This window comes from Alexandromys fortis, unplaced genomic scaffold (assembly GCF_014885135.2).
Source record: "Alexandromys fortis isolate MF-2015 unplaced genomic scaffold, M_Fortis_MF-2015_v1.1 scaffold_143, whole genome shotgun sequence".
Classification (NCBI taxonomy): domain Eukaryota; kingdom Metazoa; phylum Chordata; class Mammalia; order Rodentia; family Cricetidae; genus Alexandromys; species Alexandromys fortis.
In genome coordinates, this window is record NW_026068044.1 from 3,486,477 (window position 1) to 3,513,642 (window position 27,166).

Below are 27,166 nucleotides of genomic sequence, written 5' to 3' on the forward strand. Positions count from 1 at the left end.
GGAGAGGAGAGGAGAGGAGAGGAGAGGAGAGCAAGGCAGAGAAGAGCAAAGCAGAGCAGATACGAAGAGAACCAGGCAGGGGAGAGGCGAGCAGATAAGAGGAGAACCAGGCAGGGGGAGGCAGCAGATAAGAGGAGAGCCAGGCAGGGGAGAGGCGAGCAGAGTAGATGTGGTGAGAGCAGAACTGATTCCCTGTGACTTCTTGGTTCTTGATTTGTCATCTGTCCAATTAGATTCTGTTAAGTTTAATTTGTCTAAAGTTATTAATTTGGCAGTGGTTTCTCCAAAAATGAACTGAATGGATGAAAAACAGAGTCCCTGGTCCATGATGCACCAAGGAACTTCTGGAAGCTAAAAGGAGGAATGAAGTTACTGGGATCTATACTTAGGAGATAGGCCCAGGCACCGGCAGGGAAGCCATCATCTATACAGTCCTGCCATGATGCTGTGCTCCAACAGGCCCAAAACACCAAAGCCAACTGATTATAGGTTGAGGCTTCCATAAACAAGAGACCAACCAATTCCTTCATTAAGTTAGTTACCTATGATATTTTGCCACATTGAAAGGAAGCCAGTGGGCAGTGTGTTCTCCACTCCCCACCGTTGCTATGATAACACCTTACACAACCAAGTTGAAGAATAAAGGGTTTATTTAACTCACGTTCTAGGGTATAGCCCATTATCATGGGATAACCAAGGAGGCAGGGACCTGAAGCAACTCTCACATTTCCTCTGCAGTAAAGAAGCAGAGAACAGTGAACTGGGACAAACACACTGGGGCTCACTTCACCTTCTCCATTCTTATACAATCCAGGATCTCCTCTCCAGGGAATGGTGCTACCCAAAGTGGGCAGGCTGCCCTCCTCAATTAGCATGATCAGGATAACTCCTCAAAGATGCACCCAAGAGCCATCCCAAAGTAGACATCCCAAAGTAAACAATCCCAATGTAGACATCCCAGTAGATACCCCAAAGTAGACATTCTAGTATAGACACCCCAAAGTAGACATCCTAATGTACACATCCCAGTGTAGACACCTCAAAGTAGACATCCTAATGTACACATCCCAGTGTAGGCATCCCAAGGTAGATATTCCCAAAGCAGACACACTAATGTAGACACCCCAATGTAGACAACTCAGTGTAGACATCCAAATGTAGACTTCCCAAAGTACACAGACAATCCCAATGTAGACCTACTGATGAAGACAAACCCTCATCTGGAGTCCCTCCCCAGATGATTCAAGATCGTGTCATATTTATAATTAAAGTAACGGGGAAAGAGACATATATTTCTGCTAAATCTGAGCCACAAAAAATTCATATCGACATCATCAGACCTGTCCCATACTTTCACCACAGCGTTGGCTACTGTCCATAAAGAGTTCAATGGCTTAGTGACCCCATAGAGAATGGCAGGCTCTGCTGATTACTGAGGTTGGCTTCCATCCGGGAAGGTCGCTGACCTAGATGTCTACCCCATACTGGTTGTTTTAATCAGAGTGGAATCTGTCACCAGCAGCCACAGGCACTCCAGAAGCTAATCTTCCCTCTCTCTTGCTCTTCCATCAACAGTCACTGGGATGCTCAAAGTGCATCACAAATGACCATTGTATGGACGATGATGGGCACTTTTGCTGCTCTTATTAACAGACAGCTCTTTGGGCTACAAATGGAGAGCACTGTCTGATGAAATGGGAACGGTGACTCTTAGATACCCACATTATTTCTCACACAGTAAAATCCTCAATGAAGGAAAATCCCGGCGCTTATGCTTACAGTGCATAAATAATTATGGAAATGGAAGCAAGTATCAGGCCCTTCGGAGCTACCAGGTCCAGCCCCCTGCCTCCAGGCACATCAGTCTGCAATCACCAAAGATGCTTATGTGACCAATTATAGAGACTGCTACAGCCGGAGACGACACAGGCTCCCTTGTTAACTTGTTCCTTAAAGGACTTCAGAGCGTGTCTAACTCAGTGTCTCTCTTTATTCTACTGCCGTACAATAAGTGATTCACCAGTTGCTCAAAATACAGGACGGACTTCCCCTCCGGACAACCCTCCACAATATGACCTCATCCATTTTAAAATTTTCCAATTTGACCTTGGATAGAGTAAATCTTTAATTTTTAGCACTTAGCGAGCACTGCTTCTCTTCACGAACAGGCAGAGCCCTTGCTTTTTAAAGATGCTATCTTCCCTCACTTTGCAGACGAAGAGGAACACAGACTTATCCTTTCCTCTTGGGTATCTAAGAACGAGAAGATGCCAAGAAAACACACAGCAAGAAGCTGAACAGGCCACAGATAGGGTCTCTTCTCCGTGTGCGGTGAGAAAACCCATTTCTCTTTGAGAGCTCCCGGGAATGACTGAAAGTAGACGTCTTTGCAATTCTAACTGGACACCACTCGCAACCACTTCCAGGACCTCCAAGGTCTTGCCTCACACTCTGAGGCAAGGTGGCCTTGGTGTGAGTGATCGGCCTCATGTGGGCCGAGTGTTCCAGGTACAGTTCATTGGCATCAAACTCTCATCTTAGGGCACGCCTATGTGAGAGTCTTAACACCGGAAAATTCTATATTGTCTAATTAAATCCCCACTGTGAACCCTATAAATCGCAAGGAGGGCATTTGCACAATATCAGTGTTGCATTCAAAATGCTAACAAAAGTAAAAACAAAGTTAACGTACACCAAAGTTTCTATAGGAGAATTATGGTCCCCTCTTTTTTTTTTTGTTAAAACTTTCAATAAAAACTAGACAAGCTAAACTTTAAAGATGTATCGTATTGTTGAACTCCCTCCAGTTGTGGAAGAGTATTTACTGAAATCTTTAGCAACATGCTGATGTCATTTCCTCACGTTAGATTACCACAGGTCACCGGAACGCTGAATAATAGTATTGCAAATTAATTTTTCTCGACTCTGGTATAACGACCGTAATTAGCAGCAAATCCTTTCGCTCTAGTTGCATGAGCTGAATTTTCCTTAATTACCCTGCAGTCTAATTATGGAGCTCAATCTAGAGAACTCACAAAAGCCAGTGAGGCAGAAAGCCGAAGACAGCATATCCCAAAGTCCTGGATTTACTACTCTGGAGTCCTCAGCAAACCGGTTGGAACAGACTCTATTTGTGAAGGATATTAGCATGTAAGCAGTGTCAGGACAAAGACGCATGGCTCTGGCCGGCCATGCTAATGAAAAGTGATATTGAGTTTACTAATTCAGATAAGGGTGCACAGATTGCCTTTTCGCCAATGCGCAGGGACTGTCAGCGAAACAAATGTGTGGCCCATGTTGCAATTAATTTGATTCTTGTTCCTCTAAGGCTGCACTTGTAGATTTAATTAAGCTTCTGCACGCTGGGCACATGCAGGAAGGATGGGAGTTTAATGGCTTCTTTTGAATGAAAGTCGCCGTGGAAGTTATGACTCAAGTAGTAATGGCAATCATAAGACAAAGGTAACTTTAATAGGAAAATATGTTTCTTCTTTTCTCCTACCTGCCTAGCAGGCTTTTTTTTTATTTTAATGAGAGATAGCAAATCATATTTTTCTCCCCGTGTATGATGAACCGCAAGTCCCGACATAAAGCCGACTTTGTCGGACAGTGCTGCTACCATTTGGTTGACAATTTCTTTCCCCAAAATGACCGTGACATCTTCCAAATACTTGTTTTAAAACCCAAAGCCAGCCGTCTTGGCTTCGGTCTTTAGATTTCCTTCCCAAGTCATGCTCAGACTCCATTTGCTCAAGAAACAGACCAGTAAGTCTTGTCTGCAAGCGGCAGTTCCTGACCTGCCTGATGACTCAACTCAGCTCCTGCAGCAATGGGAAACGAAGACTGGAAACTCGGGTATTAGATGTTACAGAAACAGCCATTCCTAGAAAGGGGAGTACGTCAAGAGCATGGACGCTCCTACCGCCTGCTTACGGCTTCCATATTTAGAAGTTTTAACAATCCTTTCCTCTCCCCACCCTTGAGCTCTCGTGACTCCTCTACATGAAGCCAGTTCCCCTCCAAACTCAATGTCTTATCCTGTGCTTCCCACAGCATCGTCTCTTAGTCACCCACTTCGGTCTTCATGGCCATATCTTATTTTTTTCTACTAGAATATCACACTCTTCAGATCCTGGGGTGGCCTGATATGTGTTGTCTCCATAGCCCCTCAGGGTCCTGAAGGAGGAGGTACCTCAGATATTCACAGAATGAAGGGACATCCCTCCTGGTCTTCATCCCCAACCCTGAACACGGCTCATTAAGAGGGATACAATAAACTAAGGATATGGAAAATGTGCAGATATACGCACCACACTTTGCTTTAAGCATTTCACATGCTACAACTATCACAGAGCTACATGAGTCTGCTCACCTACCAGTCTTTCAAATGGTTCAAACCGGTGCACTCCATAGCACCTCCAGGAACCAGGACCACAGAATTAGCTACCCTTGACATTTTCTAAGTCCTTGTGTTCTTGTGTTTGGCCCAACTCTCTGTGGTTCATGTGTATCTCCTCAGGATCTTAGGATTCTGGTAGTCACAGAAACACAGCAAGCTGGCATCCCGTTCTGGGGCACTGATTTTGAAACATCACAGAGGACGGTCGTCATATGGGGAGTTTGCAGAACTGGGCATCTGCCTCACTTTCGAACCCATCAGTCCAGGTGGTGTGACTAAGAGACAGCCACTGTCCTGAGCCCCTCGATGACTGAGGTGGACAGCGTGTCCTGCCACAGCTCCATCCCACATAAAGATGGATGACCCAACGCACTGGAGACATAGCTACTAACAAGCTATGAACAGACGCCAAGGCATCTATATATCACATGTTGCCGGGAGTTCCATGGTCTATAAAGAAAAGAAAATACAACCTTGAAATGTCACACGGAAATAGTGTATTTGTAGCACCTGTCATCGTCTATCCATCATACGATCATTCTTAGTGACAAGAGGACACATGTCTGAAAAAAATGACCCTTTGTTTATAAACCCTACTTTCCCATAAGGCTAGGGGGTCGAGCATGTTCCTGGACAATAATAAGTCCTAATCTCTCAGAAGGGAGTAGCTGAGGACGAGAGCACATGCGCGAGAGAATGCAATTACCCGGTTCCAGACTGCACTTGTGGCTATCACGTACAATCCAACACGACGGTGGCGCTCTCTATTAATTTCTGGCAGGCGGGAGCACACACCACAGAAACGAACAAATCAAAGCACTCTACACAAGTTCTTATAAAGGGAATAAGGGCAGTGGTTTCTCCGACCGATTCATTTGTTACAAAGCTCAGGGCTGGAAAATGCCACGACCAAACATCAGTCGTGTTAAGGAACCTTCAACACAATCAGGTGATCTTTGGGTTTATCAAGCAAGAGAGTCTACGAAGGGACTTTCCAGAGGTCACTACCCAAAGGCCTGGCTTCAGAGTCCTGCAGCAGCTCACCCCCAGGCCCTGGATATAGTCACAGCCTTTTCCTTACAACAAAATGAGCTGCCATTTTCTCAAAAGTAGCTTAGCATTTTTCCTCTCCCAGGAGTCTCTGAATGACCTGACATTGGTAACGACTGACCTACCAGACAGACAGACAGAAAGCTGCTGGGGGTTTCACACACACTAGACAGGCAAACACACACCCTTTCTTTTGACTTTTAACCTCTTTGTTTTCCAGGACAAAAGACTGCCCAGGAGGACCATGGGAACTAACATACCCAAGAGGAGCAACCACTACTGTAAGGAGTGTTGTTCGCTTCTATACAGAAGTTCTTAGGAAGAAGGGATGCCTTCCAGTTGCTTGTGTTTCAAAGTCTGGAGGGAGCCCTCTTTCCACCTACCACCCTGCTACACAGCTATCCTTAACTAAGAACTAACTATTCCAGATCTACCTCAGTCCAGCTGGGATGCGACGCCCCACTGAGAGCTCTCAGGTCAGGGTTCGCACAATGGGAGGGCCCTTTAAAATAAGACAACCAGGCTGGAGAAATGGCTCAGCCCATACAACTTATCCAGAAGACCCAAGTTTGGGTTCCAGCACCCATATTGGGTGGCTCGACACCTTCTCTTGGTCTCCATGAGGTCCCACACACATATGGCATACACACACATGAAAAAAAAAAAATAAAACAAGACAAGTAAAGGCACGAGTAATACAAGATCTTAAGTAAAACAAACAATCCAGAGCTTCAAAAAGTATTTTCAGTTAGAATAGCTGCTTACGAAGAGTAGGGCGAACTTCTACAGTGATCTTTCCCAAACACTGGAAACTTCCAAATTTTCATTTGGAAGAGACTGAAAACTCTGTTGATCCCAAGCAGGTGAGACAGAGGATGAACACTGGGGGACAATAATAACCCAGAGAAATCTCCAGATCTGGACAACTCTGTGTAACTGAGAGCCAGGGCTCCGCCTACCCTGATCTCACGCAAGACCAGGGCAAAACAGTGGGTCTGCCATACTTTCTCGCTTAGCTCTTGACAGTCTTCTGCTGAGACCCCAACCTTCCCTCCACTCGCAAAGGGCCAGGCTGTTTACACATTTCCTCATTCCTCACAGCTCCACATCTGTGGCAGAACAGTGGCATCTGGTTCAATATTTCATTAAATCCTGCTGAAAGCTAACAGTTCAATCTATTAGAAAACTACAGACCCCGAGCAACATAAATTACCTCGAAGGCTGCGGTGGAGCACACAGCACCATTTACTGGGGAGACATTTACAGCCGGGAGCTTCTGCACATTCTAGATGCATGCAACATAACCTTTATAAACCTCCCCCGGACGGTAAACACTGTAACTGAAGAAAGGAAAAAAAAAAAAAAAAAAAAAAAAAAAAAAAAAAAAAAAAAAACAAAAAAAAAAAAACCAAGAACTCCTTAGCTAGGTCCAGAGTGAAAGATCTCCATGTGGTGTCTTAATTACCCACAGGACGAATCTAGAATCTTCTCCCAGCGATTAGTTTTGGGTGGATCCATGCCCGGAGTCCAGGCTTTTGCATTCTCTCTTGTCCTTCGGCAAATGACAGAACGGTCACAAGAAAGCCACACTGAAGTCTGTGCCTAATGGAAAATTTAGAACTAATTTATTTTTGCTGCAGGGCATCTCGGAGGCAGGCAGCAGAAGGCAGCCGGGATGTGCAGCTTCGCGGTGGAGCCGTTCTGACCAGCGGGGCTCAGTCGAGCCGCCTTTAAATGCGTTCGTCACCTGACAAGTTCTGGCTGTCTGGCGCCTTGGATGGCAGTGATCGCCTAGACGTCCACGCCTTTCACTCAGTGACAATGACAGCATCAGGGCTTGGTACAATTAAACTGCCGGGTTTTTTTTGGGGGGGGGCGGTAACTTTAGTGAGGTCCCCCTCCTGCCCCTGGCCACAGCTTAAACTTATTAGGAAGCTAGGGAAGCATATTTATACCATTATAAGGATCCCTCAACTGGCTGCTGAGTTTTGTCAACTTGACGCAGACTTAGACATATCTGGGAAGAGAGAGGTTTTGTTTTTGTTGGGGGGTGGGGGGACATTGAGTCAGGGTCTCATTATACATCTCTGGCTGGCTGTCCTGAAACTCACTATGAAGACCAGGCAGGGCTTGAGGTCAAAGAGATCTCCTTCCTTCTGCCTCCCAGTTGCTGGGATTAAAGCATTTACCACTATCCCCTGCTGAAGAGACAACTTTAACTGAGTAAATGCCTCCATGAAGTTGGTGTGTAGGTAGGACTGTGGGGTATTCTTTTGACTTGGGATTGATATGGGAGGGGCCAGCTCACTCTGGGCAATGGTGAGCAGGCAATATAAGCCAGCCAGTAAGCAGAACTCTCCCATGGCCTCTCTGCCTTCTTCCAGGTTTCTGCCTTGAGTTCCTGACTTGACTTCCTTCAGAAAGATATAAGCTATAGGGTGAAAAAAAAAAAAACCCTCCTCCCCAAGTTGCTTTTGATAAGGCTGTTTTATCACAGCAATAAAACAAACTACCTAAAACAAATCCAAAGACATTAACTACAGGCCTAAAATTGCCTTTAGGTAATCCAAAGGGGATCCCCCCCCCACCCTCGGGTGAATACGGCATTAAAGTATGTGTTTCACAGAGACTAGGAAAATGAAGGCTTAATAACAACAAATGTTCAGCTCATTTACACATTGATTGCTTGGTAGTTAGAGGCAGGCAAGACTAAGCGACTATCTGTTTGGATGGCAGAGCAATCGATCATACTAGGACCCTTTCTAGGTCATATATTTCCTCCAGGCATCTGGGTCCTGTCCCATATGAAGACTTCTGGCTTATGGGAGTTTGCCTAGATGCACTTGAAGAACGAGAAGGTTTCCAGTCAACTGTGTGGTCCATGGATTGCCACCTCTGTGCCTTGAAATCGGTGTAGCTGACATCACTCAGCTCGCCGTCCTCAGGAAAGTCACATGGAAGGGATTTATGCAGAAACTGTAAATTAGGAGTCACAGCTGTGGCTTTGCCCCTCCCCCGAGGAGGCATTTAACTTAGCTGGGCTTAGATTTTTCTCTCCCTATGAAATGAGGGATTAAGAAGAGATGGAGTCTTTCTAGCTCTTGAAATGTCACGCACGGTTTATATGGGACAATCAAGAGCATCCAATGCAGTCCATAGGGAAGGGAGACAAAGTAAATACTTATGAGCTCCTTCCTGCTCCAGATCATGATGTCTAAAAGAGGTACGGAAAATAAAGGGACCAACAGAAACAAATCCATCACCACCATGTTTCAGGGAATTAGTATCCATTTGGCCCATCTGAACATATATGTTTGGCATGAAAAGTAGTCCCCTTAGAATCAGTGTAAGCAATTTCTGAAGACTAAATAAAATTCACATATGGACACATAACATGTTAAGTTCCTGTCTTCAGGGAAAGTCTTTACTCTATGAATTGTATGGGATCTCAGGATAACAAAAGTACATACTCTCACCTTTTTCTTCTTCATCAATAAATTTTATCTAAATCACCACTCTCTGAAGAAGTCACACGGAGGCCACTTTATAAAGAATGCACTCAGACAAGGTGTCTGAAATATACTCCGATGGTTTAAATTCCCTGATATGGGGTACCTCCCTGTTGCTGTAAACAATGTTTTATTGTCTTTGGCTACTAAAGAAGGTGCTTTGACAGATGGCAGGGCAAAATAGAGCGAGGCAAGAAAATTAAATGAAATGCTGGGAGAAAAGAAGGCAGAGTCAGGGATGAGTCAGGGATATGCCATGGTGCAAGAAGTATAGGCAGGAAAACCAGACAGGAAGTAGAGGTGGGGCAATGAGAACAGGAGTATTCTGGGAAGAAGGATGCTCTCTCCTAGTCCTTCCCAGATCACGGAAGAAGAGGATGTGACCTGCCCCGCTGAAAAAGGTACTGGGCCATGTGGCTAACATAGATAAGAATAATGGGTTAATATACATTATAAGAGCTTATACGAAGCCTGAGCTAATAGACCAATAAGTTTATAACCTAATGTAGACTCTCTGTGTGATTTTCTTGGGGGCTTACCAGCTGTGGGAATTGGGCAGGACATAAACCCCAACAAGCTGGGTCTCATGTTACAATGCCATGTAGCTAAAGGAGAAAGATACCAACTGCCTGCCCTACCACTAAACCATGAGACTAATGGTAAAACATAAAATAAGAGAAATGGGTTAATTTAAGATATAAGAGCTAGCTAATTATAAACCTAAGTGATTGGCCAAGCAGTGATGTAATTCATATAGTTTGTGTAATTATTTTGGGTCTGAGTGGCTGAAAAACAAACAAGCATCTTCTGCCTACAGAATGGCTCTCAAAGTGGACCAAGACCCCCCAAAAGGTCTCTGTGAACCCCCAAATACTTCACCCCACAAAAAGCAAGAAGCAGTTTGAAGAGAACTACACCAAAATTCCCAAGTATTGTTTATAAATACCTGTTTTCATTTAAAGGGGGATATGCTATAGAGATGAATACTTCACATTGGTTATAAATTTTGGTCTATTAATACAAATTTAAGGTCAATTTTGTTATATGTATTATTTCTGCTCTTGATTAAGGTATTGTGTTTGTGCAGCTCATTTAAAAACGTAATACATAATTAAGAAATACAGGTTAATAGATAGTCATCTATAATTTTATTCCTAAATTGCTATATTTTTTAAGAGACTGTGTTGGGCTAGTCATTTGCTAACATCTACCCACAGCGTGCTGTGAAAGGGCTTACTCAATTCCCTTTCCAAGAGAAAAAGAAAGAAAGTGAGTAGAACCTGGCAGGAGGGAATAGGTGGGTTGTTTCCTCCAAAGAGTCCTGCTTCTCCTTGTGACATACTGGTGGCGTTGGCCATTTTCAATCTTCATTATGTTCCATATACTCATGGTATTTCTTTACCTCAAGAAACCATCTCTTAGACGGTTGACATGCTATTAATAGAGAAATGAAATTCCAAACTCAAACAGGAAGGCAATATATTTTATTTTACTTTTTTTCTGCTGAGACTAGGCAGAGCTTAACATGTGTGGTATGATAGTGAATCTCAAATTGGGGTGAGTGAATGCTGCTTTTATAAACTGTATCTTGGTGGCAGTCTGTGGGGTCATGGTGCACAATGGTAAAGCCTCCTGTGTGAAACTCCACTGCAGTGACCAAACCGTGCTCCATAAAATTTAGAAAAATAGGACTCAATGGCCCATACATTAGCTTTGTTTCGTCAAATTTAAAAATTTTAAACATATAATTTATGATCATCTACTATCATATCTGGATGCTTTCTCTTCTCTGATAACATAAATAAGTCTTGATTCTAGTTATAAAGAAAAACTTGAAAAATAGCCATTTCAAGAAAAATAAATATGGAACTGACTTATTTCTCCCACTAATGAAGAAAAAGTTTGCAAATGATCACATTTAGTAAATTTGTTAGAGAGGAAAATTATTAAAAGCCAGAGCAATGTAGGCATTGAACACAGCCCATGAACTGGCTTTCATAGTTTAATTTTCCATATTTATAATGAAATTTCAATGTGTTCTTTGTAAGAATTCCAAGGCTGTCATAAAGACCTTACTATGGTTTCCTGGTATTTGGGATTGCCTAGCAAGAAGTCTTCGGATACAAGTTTTAATGAGAGAACCAAATGGTTTGGCATAAATGGGAAATTAGCTGTCATCAAGAGTGGAAATATGTTCTTGTCAAAAGTGTTTCAAAATATTTAGTAGCTTTCAGGATACGTCTGTCAAGCTAATACTAATAGTATAAAGTACAGTTGAAATATATGACAGAAAGCATGTGAACGACGCTAAATATTTTTAGCTGAGTGCTAGAAATACACTCTGTGTTGTCCAGGCTTGGGAAGTAGGAACTATTTCTTGCTCAGAGGAAGATAATCCATGGGCAAAATACTAGTGACTGGGACTGAAAAGGAAGGGACAGACAGCTGTCATGAAAATCGGTGTGAAGCTCTAATATCCAAAATAGCAAGGTTTAAGTCACTAAAGATTGGCAGGCATTTTCCCTACATGACTGGAAAGTGATACCTACCAGTGCCTGTTGCCCTAGTGTGCCATTAGGGGAAAGATAACAATGGCTCTCTATGCTCATTTTACCCAGATTTTCACAAATCAGAGCCACATCCTGACTCTGTCTGAAGTTGGGGCTCCAACCCCACCTCAGGAGCCTGTGACTGCCTTGCCAATGTCCTCTCAATCTGTATAACTCCTTTGTGCTTGTGACAGGAGAGCTCCCACTCCTGGACCAGATGTGCCATCCTCACAAGCATGAGGCACATCGTCACTGGTCTGTAGAGGGACAACAGTGAAAGTGGCAGTGCCTAGCAGCTCCCTCTGCAGGGACAGACAAGCCTTTCAGTCTTGGAGCACGCAAGTTTGCGTGTAAGGAATAAGAGAAGCAGAGCTGGGTCATGGGGGCACAATGCACAGAGTTCTGTCTCTCTGGATTCACAGTGACCCACAGAAAGAACAGGCAAGGATCATTATGGGCTCTTTTCAAATTCAATGTGGCGCTAGGAAGCAGGAACCAGGAGGCAGAAAACAGGAAGCAAGAGGCAGGAAGCAGGAAGCAGGAGGCAGGAAAAGGAAGCAGGAAACAGGAGGCAGGAAACAGGAAGCAGGAGGCAGGAAGCAGGAAGCAGGAGGCAGGAGGCAGAAAACAGGAAGCAGGAAACAGGAGGCCTTTATGCTTTCAAAAGATTCACTACTTGCAATGTAAGTAAGAGAGGCTGCTGGGTCAAACAGGATTTTGTGATGTGAAATACACTGAGTTGAAAAACCATGCATTTAAAGAAGAAACTGGGGACCCCATCTGCAGCTGGGTTCTTATTTCCACTCAGCTTTGGTCTATTTCAAGCCTACTCAGACCTTCAATATGTCAAAGACTCCTGAAGGCCCCTAGGGTCTGACTTCTGGGTAAGTTCTGATTTACACAAGGCCGGCTTTTAGGGTGTCCATCTGGGTCTGCTGTGTAATTGTATGCTCTTAGTGCACGGGGTGAGAAATACAGGCATACATACAGGCATACAGGTCCCGGTGTAGACCAGAGTTTCTGGTGGAATCCTCCCCTGCCCTTGGTTCATTAGTTCATTCATCTGTTTTGAGTTTCAACTGGAGAACCCTACTGGTTCAGAGTGATAGCTCTGAAGACGGCATCTAGCACTCTCTTTTGGTTTTGTTGCTTGCTGTCCATGTGATATTAAGTAATTCATTTTTCTTGGGTGTGCTGGAGTTAAAACAAGGTAGCAATATATAGTCACTGAATAAATATAAGGTCCAACTGGGAAAATATTCATCAATGTGTTCTCAGTGCCCAATGATTCATGTCTCATTTAGCAGACATCTTGACTGACATTATATAAATAAGTCATACATATGAAAAGAAAGAATAATATACTCATTTATCAAACGTGTCACTAATTTAGATTATTGTCATCTCTTCTGATCAATAAACTTATTTGGAAGAATGATGGGTTCTGTAAGAAGTCTCTTAAAGTTATTAATGGGCAGTGGTGGTGCGTGCCTGCAATCTGAGCACTCTGGAGGCAGAGGCGGGTGGATCTCTGTGAGGCCAGCCTGGTCTACAAAGCAAGTTCCAGGACAGCCAGAGCTGTTACAGAGAGAAACCCTGTCTCAAAAAAAGTTTCTTAAAGGTATCACATGTGATCAATGTTACCATGGTGTATATCCTCAGATAGGACAGGAGAAATTCCATCAATGGGTATTGTCTTTAGGATGTCTACAAAGGGGGCCTTTAAGGAGGCAGATAGGGAAAATGAGAGCAGGCCTCCTAGGCTGGAGATATTATGGCTTAGTGCTAGAGGGAACACCAGGCATGTATAAGGCTCTGGGCTCAACAAATGAGAGGGAGAACGATCATGTGTGCAATAATATGGGCTGACTATGATCACTAATGAAGTAAATCAAGTAAGTTTGAGTCCATCAAGTCACTTTTGGGAGCAGGGATAGCGACAGTCCCTTGTGAGTGCTGGCTAGTACCACCACAGTGGCCGTCACTGATAGAGACAGTCCCTTATGTGTGCTGGCTGGATCCATCTCAGTGGCCATCACTGATAACCATATGTATGCTGGCTGGATCCATCTCAGTGGCCATCACTGATAACCATAGCCCATGTGTGCTGGCTGGATCCATCTCAGTGGCCATCACTGATAACCATATGTATGCTGGCTGGATCCATCTCAGTGGCCATCACTGATAACCATATGTATGCTGGCTGGATCCATCTCAGTGGCCATCACTGATAACCATAGGCTATGTGTGCTGGCTGGATCCATCTCAGTGGCCATCACTGATAACCATATGTATGCTGGCTGGATCCATCTCAGTGGCCATCACTGATAACCATAGGCCATGTGTGCTGGCTGGATCCATCTCAGTGGCCATCACTGATAACCATATGTATGCTGGCTGGATCCATCTCAGTGGCCATCACTGATAACCATATGTATGCTGGCTGGATCCATCTCAGTGGCCATCACTGATAACCATAGGCTATGTCTGTTGGCTGTATCCATCTCAATGGCTATCACTGATAACCATAGCCTATGTGTGCTGGCTGGATCCATCTCAGTGACCATCACTGATAACCATATGTGTGCTGGCTGGATCCATCTCAATGGCCATCACTGATATCCAGAGCCTATGTGTGCTGGCTGGTTCTATTTCAATGGCCATTTTGTCTGGCTTGAGGAGACGCTGTTGACAATGCAGAAGGTACTTTCTGAGGGCAATGTGGTTTGCTTACAGTTTGGTTTACATTTAGTAAAGATACCAGAAGACCACAGGTAAAATGTCTGTAACATGGCTTCAGGTACTTCCATGGCCTAAGGAATAGTACCGATTGCACAAATACTCTCCTTTTGTCATCCAAACAACATGACTTTCTTAGACAGACCAGGCCAGGATTAACTGTCCAACGGGATGATAAACCCTTTGTCCAGGGTTGACAAAGGGTTTATCATCCCGTTGGACAGTTGCGTCACCTCTGAGATTGGTTATGATGGTGATGATGAGAACTCAAACCATTCTAACTATTTCCTAGCAATAATCAAGACTTTTTTCTTTGTGAAAATGTATATACCATTTTAAAATGTATAGTTCAGAGTAACGCACATAACCACACAACCATCGCCACTGTCTACCTTTGGAAAATCGCCAACACCCTAAACGGAAACTCTGTCCCCATTAGACACGAAGCCTTTGCCTCTTCCTCACTGCTTGGCAATTCTTTGGAAGCGACTACCCTAGATGCCTCATGTGAGTGATGCCTCATAGCATTTAGCATTCAACAACTTGTGCTTTCCCAGCCTAGGGACCCATAGACACTGTAGCTATGGTGAGCTGTGCTTCCTTTCCAAGGCTGAACGCTGTTCCACCACAATGTTCATTTACCAGCGAGTGCTTGGGTGGCAGACAGCTTCTAGCTTCTGTGAGTGAGTCTGCTGTGACCATGGGTATGTAAATTATCCTGTGAGACCCTTCAACTCTTCGGGACATAATCTAGAAATACCCCCTTTTATTATTAAGAACAGCGGGGCGCACTGCAGGGCCCCAGTACAGCACCCTAAGCACCGAATACCCATCGCAGAAAAGGGATTTGAAAGAGAAACAAATTTAACAGACTACGCTGGCCAAGGCACAAAAATTAACTAGGTAAGAGACTTCTTGGCTAACAGCCTCAGCCAATGGAGTCCTCAAGCCACGGTACTAAACATTTCAGAATCCAAAAATCTATTTTAATTTTTTTTTCTTCATCGGGCTTAGTTTGTCTCTTAATTTATGGCTCTTTCATCAGGGCTATTTCATTTACCTTAGCTTAATTTGATTTGTTGTTTGTTCAGAGTGCCTATTGAATTGTTGAAAGTTCTTCACAAATTTTCACCCAAATTAGCAGCACCGCGTCTGAAAGACACATGATTACCGAGTGCCCTCGCCTGAACTAAAAAAAGGCCGAAGCTAATGCGGTGGTCAGCGTGGTAATTAAAGATATTTTTGAGAATTCAAAATTGTATAAATCACAGGACACATGGTATTTAAAAAAAACTATGAGCAACGTCCTCTGTGTCTCACGTTCTGAATGGGGCCCGCAAAATCAATGAGCGGCCTTGCTCTGCACATAATCAGATCTATAATTCTGACCTTTGAAACAGTGAACTCCTTAATGGTCCTCATTCATCAAGCGCTCTCCCCACTCAGTGTTTCTCCCTCTGCATCGTGAATTGTCCTTTTACTTCGATACTTATGACTTCAGTTTGGGCGCTGTTCTTCCGGCGATAGCTGACCATGAGAGAGAGGTGGGTGCTTGGGATATCAACTAGCTATTCATACTGTGTTCTTTTGGAACATGGTTGCCCACCTTAGGCTAACCTCGCTGGAGGAGTGTCTCTGACAACTCGGGCAATATGGTTTTATAAAGCAAAGGACACTGTAGGGTACTGATGGAACCGCATAGCCTGGTCTCCTAACTGGCCAGCTGAGGATTGATTGGCAGGTGTATGATTCCTTGATGAGACCTTCAAGAAGCTCTGCCTACGCCGGGGTGGCAGAGGGAGGGGATCGGTCATGAATCATGTTGGGACTCTATAGAATTCCAGCCTAAAAAATAGACAACAAATTTGATCTTAGGGCAATGCTTAGGGATGAGGATTAGAATCGTTTGGGAATTCAACTGGACAGGTTCTTGGAGCCTAAGCACCTGCAAAACCACTATGAGACTAGAGAATGAATTCGCTCCTAGACAAAAATGGATGCAGCGAAGGCATGCGAGCAGTTGCCAGACAAGAAACTGAGGTGGAGTGGCCTGGCCTGGTAACAGGGGCAGTGTCTGTGTGGTACAGTGAGCAGTTAGAAGGCGTTGGGGCTGGCAGAGGGAGGATGGCAATGCTGTGGTAGCAGCACACTGGTCATGCCACGAGGGTTCCACGTTTCTGTGTCAGCCCCCAAAGCAGTGATGGTGGTACACTGGCTATGCCAAGAGGGTTCCAAGTTTCTGTGTCAGCCACCAAAGCAGTGATGGTGGTACACTGGCTATGCCACGAGGGTTCTACGTATCTGTGTTAGCCCCAAGCAGTAAAGGACTCTGCAAATCACAAGGTCACAGGTGCAGATCGCAAGGTCACAGATATAGGATATTTTGCTGCTAAGTATATCAGTAAATGTCTTCTTCCTTCCTAAACTTGCTTTTATTAACTTTTCTTTTGACTATAGGGTCAATGAGTCAATGTTCGACACAAACGCATTATCAAACACTGTCTAAGGAACAGAAATCTATAAAAAAATGTAGTGGTAGGTGATGAGCTAGGCTGTCCAGAGGGCGAGAAGCCTCAATGAATCCCAGAGTGATTGCCTATATTGTCTCATTGTAAAAATGCTGCACAGAAGATTTGAAAGCTAATATTTTAAGATCCATGCCGACAGTATAAAGAAAAATTTCATTCTTACATTTGTTTATTCATCTGAAATCTAAATTCACATAACTTGTGAACAAAAAGCAAAGCAATATGCGGTTTTAAAAGTGTGTTCCAAAGTTAAAAGTCACGTAGCTGTTCCCAGAGCCGAAGCAAAAGTGGGAGGAGGGAGGACATGAGACACAGGGTGCAGGGGTGGGAGGAACACCCAATGTCCTATAGCAAAGGAGGAAACTCTAGTGGACGGTGGTTAACTGAATGGAGAGAGAACTCTAAATGCTCCCGAGAGAAAGGACACAGATCTGAGGTGACAGCAATGTCACTTGCACATCCTACACACGTAGTGAAACAGTGCACTCTGTCCGATAAACAGGAATCCTTACTGCATATCAGTTCAAATATGTGCAAGACAAACAACACATAAATAAATATATAGTTTAAATACCTATTACTGACTAGCCAATATACTTTTTGATTAAACCATATATGAAATTAAGCATCTATCTATTCAACTGCTTCTATATTTTAAATTAAGAATGCAAAGAATTATAGTCAAGTTTTAAAAAAAGTCCTACCTTTCAAGAAGGGACTCTATCCATTAGAATATTTATATTACAGTAAAGTTAACCAAAGGTGATACCATGAAACTTAAATTCCCCATGTTTTCAGGCTATGTGTTACTGAAACAAGCATGGCACTTTTTACGCTTTTAAATGCCTAAACAATTCAAAGGCTTGAGCTCTGCGTTTGTCTGTGGTGCTCGTGATGGAAGCCAGAGTCCTACACCAGCAAACACTCTACTCTGCAGGCTTGGGGTGAAGAAGCATTTTGATGCCTCTCATGAGGAGGATGCTGCACACTTATTCTAGACAAAGCACTATGATAGAAGGGAGAGGAGCTGCCAGAGATGGTCTCATAGCCCCATGCTGCCACCTCAGGGCACAGAGAACTCCAACATCATCCCCAGTGTGGCCTTGAGGAGAGTGGACAGCAGTGTGGGAATACAGAGGACAGGACAGAGGAGAACACAAGTTCCAGGTGTCCAAACTGGAAGTGGGCACTCAGGCAGGTGCCGTGTCCAATGTCAGAGAACATAATTTATGTTGGGAACTCGTGAGGCCCCGGAGAGAGAAAATAGGCCATTCTTAGGAAGTATGACCTCAGGCATTTTTGCCATGTTTTTCTTGCTTTGTTTTCACAAAGTAGAAGTATATTTAGAACTCAATAATGAGCCCATTTTCACTTGTGGCAATAGGACCTCTAGAAAGAGCTCCATGCTAGAGCCGGCAGGGCAGCGGTAGCACAGCTGGGGGTGTAGGAGAATAACAAGGCCCCAGTGTCTTCCGGCAGGTGAGCAGGCAGCGGGCACAGTCTACCGGGCAGCACGGTCTTTCGTCTTGCATTGCTGACACTGTCGGAAAAACAAAGGGTTCTCCAGGAAAACAACGGGCCCCCCTCACCCTTTTGAAAATTCATACCATGAGCGAACATAAATAGAGGATTGCATTTATAATACCATGGCTTTAAAAATAAATTCAGATTTATGCTAGAATTTCTTGTCATAAGGATCATGGATCCACCTTTAAGTCAAACTGAAAACTGGCCTATTTTTTTTTTTTTTTTAGTGTATGCAGTTTTCTTCTATTTTGGATATTGTTCGTGGCTATTTTTACTTATTAATACTAAAATAAAATGGGAAAGAAACGGGGTGGTTTCATGAAATTCGAGTTCTGGGACTCTCTGAGGCCCACATTTTAACAATCATGCTAAATAAAATGTTCTGTTTCCACAGCCTCGGCACGCTCTCCTGTACTAATAGGAGGTGAGGCCATGTCAGCCCCAATAGTCACATGTTCTCACGACAATGAGAAGAGAGGGGGAGGACTGAAGAGCGAGCGGACCTGGACACGGCCGCCGTGAAAAACGGTCAACGGTTTCTCTCAACATCCTCGGCTGGATGGGGTTTCAGAGGTAAGAGGCACAGAAATATGTTTTCACACGTAAGCTGTGCTAATGGACGAATAAAAACAAGCTGGGCTGGCGAGCGCCCTGCCATATCACCAGGAATCAGGGGGACGATTGTTCCCAGAGGTGCCTGGCCTCGTGGTGGCATGAGGGCCCAGCACTAATACAGTTCAGAAGATTGGAACAACCTCCAAGTACTGTGCCAATGGGAGAAGGAGGACGGATGGCGGCCTTGGCCCTCACTGCAGACACTGTCCCCACCTGGCAGGCAGGCCACTGGGTCTGTTCTGGCAGGGTTTGATTCCTAAAGTACTGTGTGCAGTGCCGCAGCTGAGCCTCTGCAGAACCTTCTGCATCTTCCCAGAGCACAGCAGCAAGGATGCCCCAGCCACTTTAGTGCACATCTCTGCAGAGAGGGGAGTGGCATCACCCAGCCCTCCCACTGACCATGCAGGGTCTTCACACATGAATTCTACAGGGTAAAGGAGGGCTTTTTGTGTCTCCAGGAGACCTGGGGGACAGGAGGTAACCAGCAGATTAGGTTAAACACACTCCTGTGCACTTCTGTCCTGGGTCAAGCGCACTGACTCACAAGCTGGAGTACAATAGTCTCTGTATCTGGTCTCTATTTAGACGAGTACATGCTAAATGTGCGTGTTTTACATGCCATGGAGAGAAGGAACTGACGTACATACTTCTCTGTGCACTTCCATAATGTGTGATATTTGAAACTGGGATCTGAATTAGGCATCACACTTAAGGTCACACTGGGGTACAGTCGGGCTGTAAACTGGCAGAGCAGGAGAACAAGAGAGTCAACATCAGCTTGCCTCCAACCACACACATCACGCGTCTCTTTGAAACAGGGTTTTCATCAAATTTTCTCTCTTATCTTTTTTTGTTTCATGATGTCTTCAGAAATATTTCCCATTTTTACGGAAAATTTTTTCTAGGTAGTACTAGTATTGCTTTGACACAATAGAACAAGCAATAAATGCTTAATAACCTGCTTCGTTTGTAAAATGCACCAAAGACATCTGACAGGAGTATGCAGTTCAGTATCGGTATAGTTATGAGTATCACTAACAGGTGCTTCTGTAAAGAATACCTCCTGCTTGCTATCTTACATAATAATTCATGCCTCTTTAATTATTTTTTGACAGTCACCACTGCTGAGATTGCTATGTACCACGGCGGCTTAGACAGGGACGTAATTATAATTAATACAAATGTTCTCAAACTTACGTAAGATCTACAGCAATTTTAGAAACAACAGCAAATATAATTAATCACAGTAAAATCGACAGCGGCGGTACACGAAAGTCTGTCAAACTGTTATTGAGATAAATTATTCCTTATGGAAAATGTTGAAGACGCAGGTATTTTTTATTTGCACAAATAACACTAAATCAGACGTGGGTAGAATATGGTAAAAAAACAAACAAACCCAAACCCTCCTATTTGCATTACTGTACATTATTCCTGAGAGTGTGCTGCAACCAAGCTCTGCATAGAGCTCTGGTTTCCTAGATGGTCACCTTACAGCCTTCTTCAGCATTTGCTGCCCCAAGCTCTGCGCTGTCAGAGGATGCCATTTAGGACAGGGACAGAAGACCCCGAGTTGCCCACCGATAAAGAATCAACCTTATGATCTTACTAAGGTTGTTGTTTTCAGCAAAGCTTTCATATCATTAGACCAGGCAAAGCCTAACAGATTCGAGAGGGTCATAGGGCGTGGGAACGCACCCCTCATGGCCATGCCTGCCTTTGGTCCCTATCACCTATATGCTAGACTGTTCCATGAATTGATAGGCTTTGTATTCTTCTGCAAATATCCTTCCGGAAGGCAAAGTGATGTTCACTGAGTTAGTAACCAACAATGACTCCTTCCAGAAGACTAAGACAGGTGCCCATGCCTAGCTCCAGGCTGACCAGCTTGGAGTGTTGGCCATCCCAGACAATGAGCTCATCCTCCTCAGTGCACATTTCCAGTGGCGCTTCCAGAAATATTGATAAGTTATTTTCAACCTCCTACTTTCTCTTATGCTGTGGCTATGAATGTACCCTCCCAAATAGGAATGCAAGTAGGCAGGTGTGGTGGTTTGAAAGAAAATGGCCCCTGAAGGGAGTGGCAGTATTAGGTGTGGCCTTGTTGGAGGAAGTGTGTCAATGTGAAGGCGGGCTTTGAGGTCTTGTACATGTTCAAGTCACGCCCAGTGAATCAGTTTACTTCCTGTTGCCTCTGGATCAAGATATAGAATCTTAGCTCCTACTCTAACAACATGTCTGTCTGCATACCACCATACTCCTAGCTGCCTTGCTCCCCACTATGATGATATAGGATTAAACCTCTGAAACTGTAAGCCACCACCTCCATTAAATGTTGTCCTTTGTAAGAGTTCCTGTGGTCATGGTGTCTCTTCACAGCAATAGAAACCCTAGCTAAGACAGTAGGTAAGTAGATGACAGACAGACAGATGATGGGTAGGTGGATAATAGGTAGATAAATAAATATGTAGATAGTAATAAATAAAGAAAAGAAGGAAGCCAGGGTAATAGCACAAAAGAAAGCTCTACAAAGTTTGATAACACTAATTTCGACCTAGAAAAAAAATAGCCAGTCTGTGTAGAAATCCACCCCTGGGGCCATCCTTTTCCTTCTCTCTCTTTCGTTCTCTTTCCTCACCCCCTGTGGCTTTTGTGGGACGGTGAGAAATGTGGCTGAAAGATCAACTGCTTAGCGACCAACATCACAGGGCTTAAAGTGACTGAACAAAGAGATATTTGGAAGACCTGCCGGGTAGCTTAAATAATGGAATGCGCCTGTTATGCACCAGCGACACCCCAGCAGCCGATGCATGATTCATGCAATGCTTTAATTCTTCTGTCTAGAAAGGGTGCTCGGAAAATTTAAACTTGAATTTTGGTGAAAAACCCTGAACAATTCCAAGTTTTAAGGATTTCTATCACATGTTGTAGCACAAGCCTAAATTTTAAAGGGTTGCATTTATAGGCAGAGTGTGTTGGCTCATTTGTCTTACAGAGAACACAGTCTGTTTCAGAGAAGGCAAATCCGGTAGCGCATGCTGCGCACACAGCCCTGTTAAGATTATTGTGTAGTAAATAATCATGTAAAATCTGACATGACTTATGGATGTGTAAAGTGTAAAGTTGTATCAAGGCCATATGTTACCAGAGGCAATCTCTTCAAATGCATAATTTATAGCATCAACCCTGTGACTACCTGAGAGACCTAGGTAGAAAAATGAGCAAATCCAACAGAGAAAGACCCATGGAGGATTAGTTAGCATTTAGCTGAGGTCACAAGGGCAAATGGATTACCACATTTCAGGCTGCTCCTCACAGAGAGCGTGCTGGGTGACACAAAGATCCAATACAGTCTAAGAATTTCAGATAAGTCTCAGAAATCTCCAGTTTGAATATTTAGGCATGAAGAACCCATTGTTGCTTGAGATTTTCCTTGGTAAATGCTAAAAACAATACAAAAATCACTGATATCCCCAAACACGGATCTATGTTAATAGGAGGATCAAACAAAGATCATCCAGAAAATAAAATGAGTGATGAAGATGAAAAGAGACATAAAAAAACAAATAAAATAAAAAACAGTATGAAATGTGAAAGAGAGTGAAATAAATATACAAAGACAAACAAAGGTAGGTATGGTAGCTCATGCCTGCAATTCCAGCACCCAAGACGTGGATACAAGATCTTGAGTTCAAGGCCAGCTAGAGCTATAGACTGAAACCCTGTTTCACAAAAGAAAACACGTGCATGTGAGTGCGTGCGCAAGCACACACACACACACACACACAGAGAGAGAGAGAGAGAGAGAGAGAGAGAGAGAGAGAGAGAGAGAGAGAGAGAGAGAGAGAAAACTAAAAATGAAGAGAAAAATGAGTTAGGAAAAGGAAGGGTCAGACAACACATGTCAAGGGACAAAGGACACATGGAAAAAGCAAGAAGACAAAGTTGGCCGGGTTCATGTGTTTGGGTATGAACCCACTTACTTACTGCTCAAACACAAGGCTTAGCTTCACTTTGGATGTTCCCTGAACTCTACAAGCCCACACTGAAGAGCTTCAGAGCTGGGATTATTATTTCTAGTCCACAAAGCATAGCCGTGCACAAGGGATGTACATCCTGGGAGTACACCCATGTAAGGGGACCCTAACTCCACACGTCCGTCCAGAGCCGAAATCTGCCTTCTGCTCTCAAGTGTCTTCTAGTCCTCTGCTCCACAGTCTGTGCACGGCATCACCACCACTCCATGCTGCATGAAGAACTAGGCTCCTTCTAGACTTCCTTCTCCCTTCAGCTAGCTACTGGCAATCTACCCCGTTACCCCCTCAACCAGTCTCCTTACGAGAGGTTTATTTCTTGCTACAATTGCATCTGCACATAAAACTTAGCCGATACCATCGTCAGCTAGACTTCATGATGGAGTCCAGCCTCACCCCTGGCCTCATAACCTTCATGATCTGCCTCTGACAGGCTCGCCTGCTTCACCTCTGCCATCCATGACCACATCCCCATCCCATGGCTACAACTGTTTTAACTACAGAGTGAAGAAGCAAGCCTCACGTACTTCCTCTGTTTGGGCACATTATCCTACTCCTTCTAACCATCTATATATTTGTCATTTTATATAAATTTAAGACTTTATTAGTAAGCCAGGTTTTTAAAAACTTGCTCACCCAAAAGCCGACACTGAATGTTTTCCAACCAGAGAAGGAAAAAATCACCGTAGCCAGATTTTCTCATCTCTCCCGCCAATAAATGATCCCTTGGCCACACAGAACCATATCACAACACTAAGCGTGCTTTAATAACTTAGTCCTGTTTCTTGTTTTTTTTTTTTTTTCCATTTTGGGGTTGATTTTCTCATGGGGTACTGTACCAATTAACTGCTCTAGCATGCTGCCAACACAGGACACTGGCTCAAGAAATTCATCCTTATAGTTTTCATCATAATGGGAAGGAAGTCTTTCTCCTCGCATGCTTTGGAGCGTCAAGTACAGAGCTGTCCGTTGTCAGTACCAAACACTTGTCAGGGGATACAACAATTTCGCATAGCTTTTATATTATCCCACAGGAAGAAATAAAGTTCTTGTATTCCTTGTGGCATAATATACTTTTCATAGTCACAAAACCCCCAAGCATTTACCCTAAATTTCCGTCCCCTAACTGCAAATGCTCCATGATTCAACACGTTCACAATCGTGGTCACACAGTGACAGTGGGCCACCACTGCCTCCCCAGTAACTGGATCTCTTCATACACACAAAGTGATCCCGCAACACAAGGAGGGGATCCAGCTCCACTTTGGGCAACCAGCTAACAAGCTCACCTCTTCTTCATGACCAGCACAACTCCGAGAAATATGATAACAAACAGCAAGATGCCCGCGATCACTCCAGCAATTTTAACCGTGTGGTCTGTCTGTTTCTCGGGTTCGGGGACTGGCTTTGGAGTAACGGCTCCTGGGGATGAAAAGGAGAGCAAGTGGGTAAGACAGAATAAAGACGTTACATTTAAATCCCCCCCCCCCCCCGCATTTAACAGAATAATGCGACTTATCAGAGCCAGCAGAAGACAGGCGGGCTTTGGTTTCTTTCTTTTTTTCCTTTTTTTTAAAGCAGCTTTCCGAGGTGCTGAAAGCATTGTAATGGTTCTCCTTGCTCAACACTTCAACTCAGTCACCGCACACCCACGTCTGACCCTTTTCTAAGAGACTTCTCAAACGCGCTTTTTAATATTTTTATTATCTCTTTTAGTTCCCGTTCTTCCTTCCACTTCAAAACTTGCTAACGGCACAATAGCTATCCCTAAGCCTTTATCCAAATGTGATTCACGGAAACATTTTCCTCAATTATTTTTCATAAATGAAGCCATAATTCCGTCACATATTAGCCCAAACACCTGGAAAAGCGAGATAAGCTCATTTGCTATGCATTTTTTTAACCAGCAATTGTTTTTTTTCTATTTTTTATTTTAACACAATAGAGACTCCCCCCCCCACACACACACCTTTGGAAATCTGAATCTAGGTCACATCTGGAAAGCAAAGGGATCCTTCTAAGCAATTTATTCACCAAGTGGGCAGCAGCTGGTGATCATGCCACCGGCACCCACGGTTCATATCTGTTTAAATGAGATAACCAGGGCCTCCGAGTGGCGGCTCTGTCTTAGCTCGCTTGCGCGCCTGCTTCCAAGACACGGTCTGTCCTGCTGACGGTATAATGTGATGGAATCTCAAATCTGTGTCTGATGAAATATCCATTTCCTCTGCTAAATGAGTTCAAGAATGAAGACTATTAGGAGTGCAATGTCCAATTCGTTCCACAGCGCCTGCTTTCCCAGAGAGGTTACTCCTTGCCTCATCAGGATATGATGGCCTGGCGTTTGGATCACCACCCCATCCTTCCTAAACAGGGCAGTTTTATGTGCAAACTTCTCTTCCTAAGATCTTTCTCCACCTTTGTTGCTCAAAATGTACTTGGGCATGAGAGTGGGTGCCTGTCTTTCTCCCTTTCCACCAATGCATGCGTTCTGCTGTGCTTGGAAACCTGCACTGGTCCTGTGTCTGTGCCAGCCTGCACCGCAGACCAGGCATCATCGTGGGGAACAGGCGAGCTGAGTGACAGCTGCCCAGGTTTCCTTACTCCTTTGGAAGCATACGGACCCTGCTTCTTTCCAACTAAACTACATTTGGGGAAAGGGTTTGCTGTCACTTTTCCAGGGGTGTAAGAGCGCTTGGGTTCAGCGTCTGAACTTAATTAACCCAAGCAACACTCAGGGCTGCCACAGCATGAGCACGAGTATTCAGTGGCAAACCGACACCATAACCTCCCCTCGTGGTTTTAGGTCCCTGGGGGCAGGGAAAAAAGAGGAGCAATAGGAACACAAGGGACATGGACGTTGTGGGGCTTCTTTTATTCTTTCTCTGAGGCACAAACAGTCTTTACTGGGCTCACAGGAGCCCATTGGTCTTGAGGACCTCTGTGAACTTGCTGGGTTTCTTCTCCACATTCTTTTCTGCCTGTTTCCGTGGCTTCAAGAGCTGGGACTATTACTTCTTGAAGCCGGAGGATCCCAGGCTGGCCTTGGGCTCCTTTTGTAGTCCAGGATGACCCTGAACTTCGGGTTCTCTTGCCTCTGCTTCCCAAGTGCTGTGACCACAGGCACGCACGCACTGCACAGGGACTGTGTAGAGCTGGGGATCACACCAGGGGCCTTGTGTGCTATCAAAGTACTCTACCTTCTCTGGCCTCCGAAAACACACCCCCCTCCAGATGTCTGGAAGACCAATGGCTAAAACGGAAGTCTACATTTGAACTGAGCTGGTTTCAGCCACTTTATGCTACATGGAAGTGATAATCTAATATTTGTCTTTTTTTCCCCCTTTTGAGCCTTTGTCCAGGTTTTGCGGTTAGCTTCCTTTAAAAGAGGACCATCCAGGCTTTAAAGATCATTGTGAGGCAAATCATTCATGTCTTGTTGCCCAGCGTATTACAGTTCTTTGCAGCCTTATTTACTTGATTTTTACTCGTACCTTAATATTATACGTAATGGCAAAACAACCCAAAGATTTTTCATCTAAATTACATAGTATTGTCTTTCTTCCTAGGAACAGTCAATTACAGCTCGGAGAACAACCTGCGCTCGCGCTCTGTGTAACCTGATTATGCTTTTGAATTTATAGCTTTCCCTCTGCCCCATTCCACTGTAGGGCAAACAGAGCGTGCACGGCCTCCAAGTAATGATCGCATCTGCAGTTTCTCATGCACAACTAAGATACTCTGTTGTTTGAAAGGTACATCTTCCCCTCGGATTAATCAACTCTCTCTCTCTTGTTTCGGTTCTAATTTCATGGCAGCTATTGCTCCCACTTATTGATGTGGCTGACACCCCGTGGATAGGACGATTTATCAAAGACTACGCACTCACTCTCTCCGGACTCTCAAAGTTCTGAGAGAATGATTAAGCCTGCTACTAGTCTGATGAAATACGGTCATTTTCCCATTTAAATTTCTTGAATCATGGTCAAGTCATAAAATGAGGAATCAACTTGTCAATACGGAGTCATCAACCACGGGCGTCTTTCATAGAAAGTACATAATCGATAAAAGGGATATAAGTGGCTGCTTCAGGCTTGCTGGAGGATGAGTTGGTGAAAAGTTGGGGGGGGGTGAGGTACCAAGACACGGAAACTGAACACTGAAGGAATTAGAATCACCACCTGTTGTCAGTCGCGTTTTCTGTCATTGTTTATAC

The 27,166-nt window shown here is 44.2% G+C and overlaps 1 protein-coding gene across 2 annotated transcripts in view; it reads right to left on the reverse strand.

Moving 5' to 3' along the window:
• Ptprm (protein tyrosine phosphatase receptor type M) overlaps positions 1 to 27,166 on the reverse strand; it is a 669,075-nt gene that overhangs the window by 184,830 nt on the left and 457,079 nt on the right. For both annotated transcript variants that reach the window (XM_050166205.1, XM_050166204.1), the window contains exon 14: positions 24,240 to 24,372. In XM_050166205.1, coding sequence (XP_050022162.1) covers positions 24,240 to 24,372 — 133 coding nt within the window. The remainder of the gene's footprint in view (positions 1 to 24,239; positions 24,373 to 27,166) is intronic.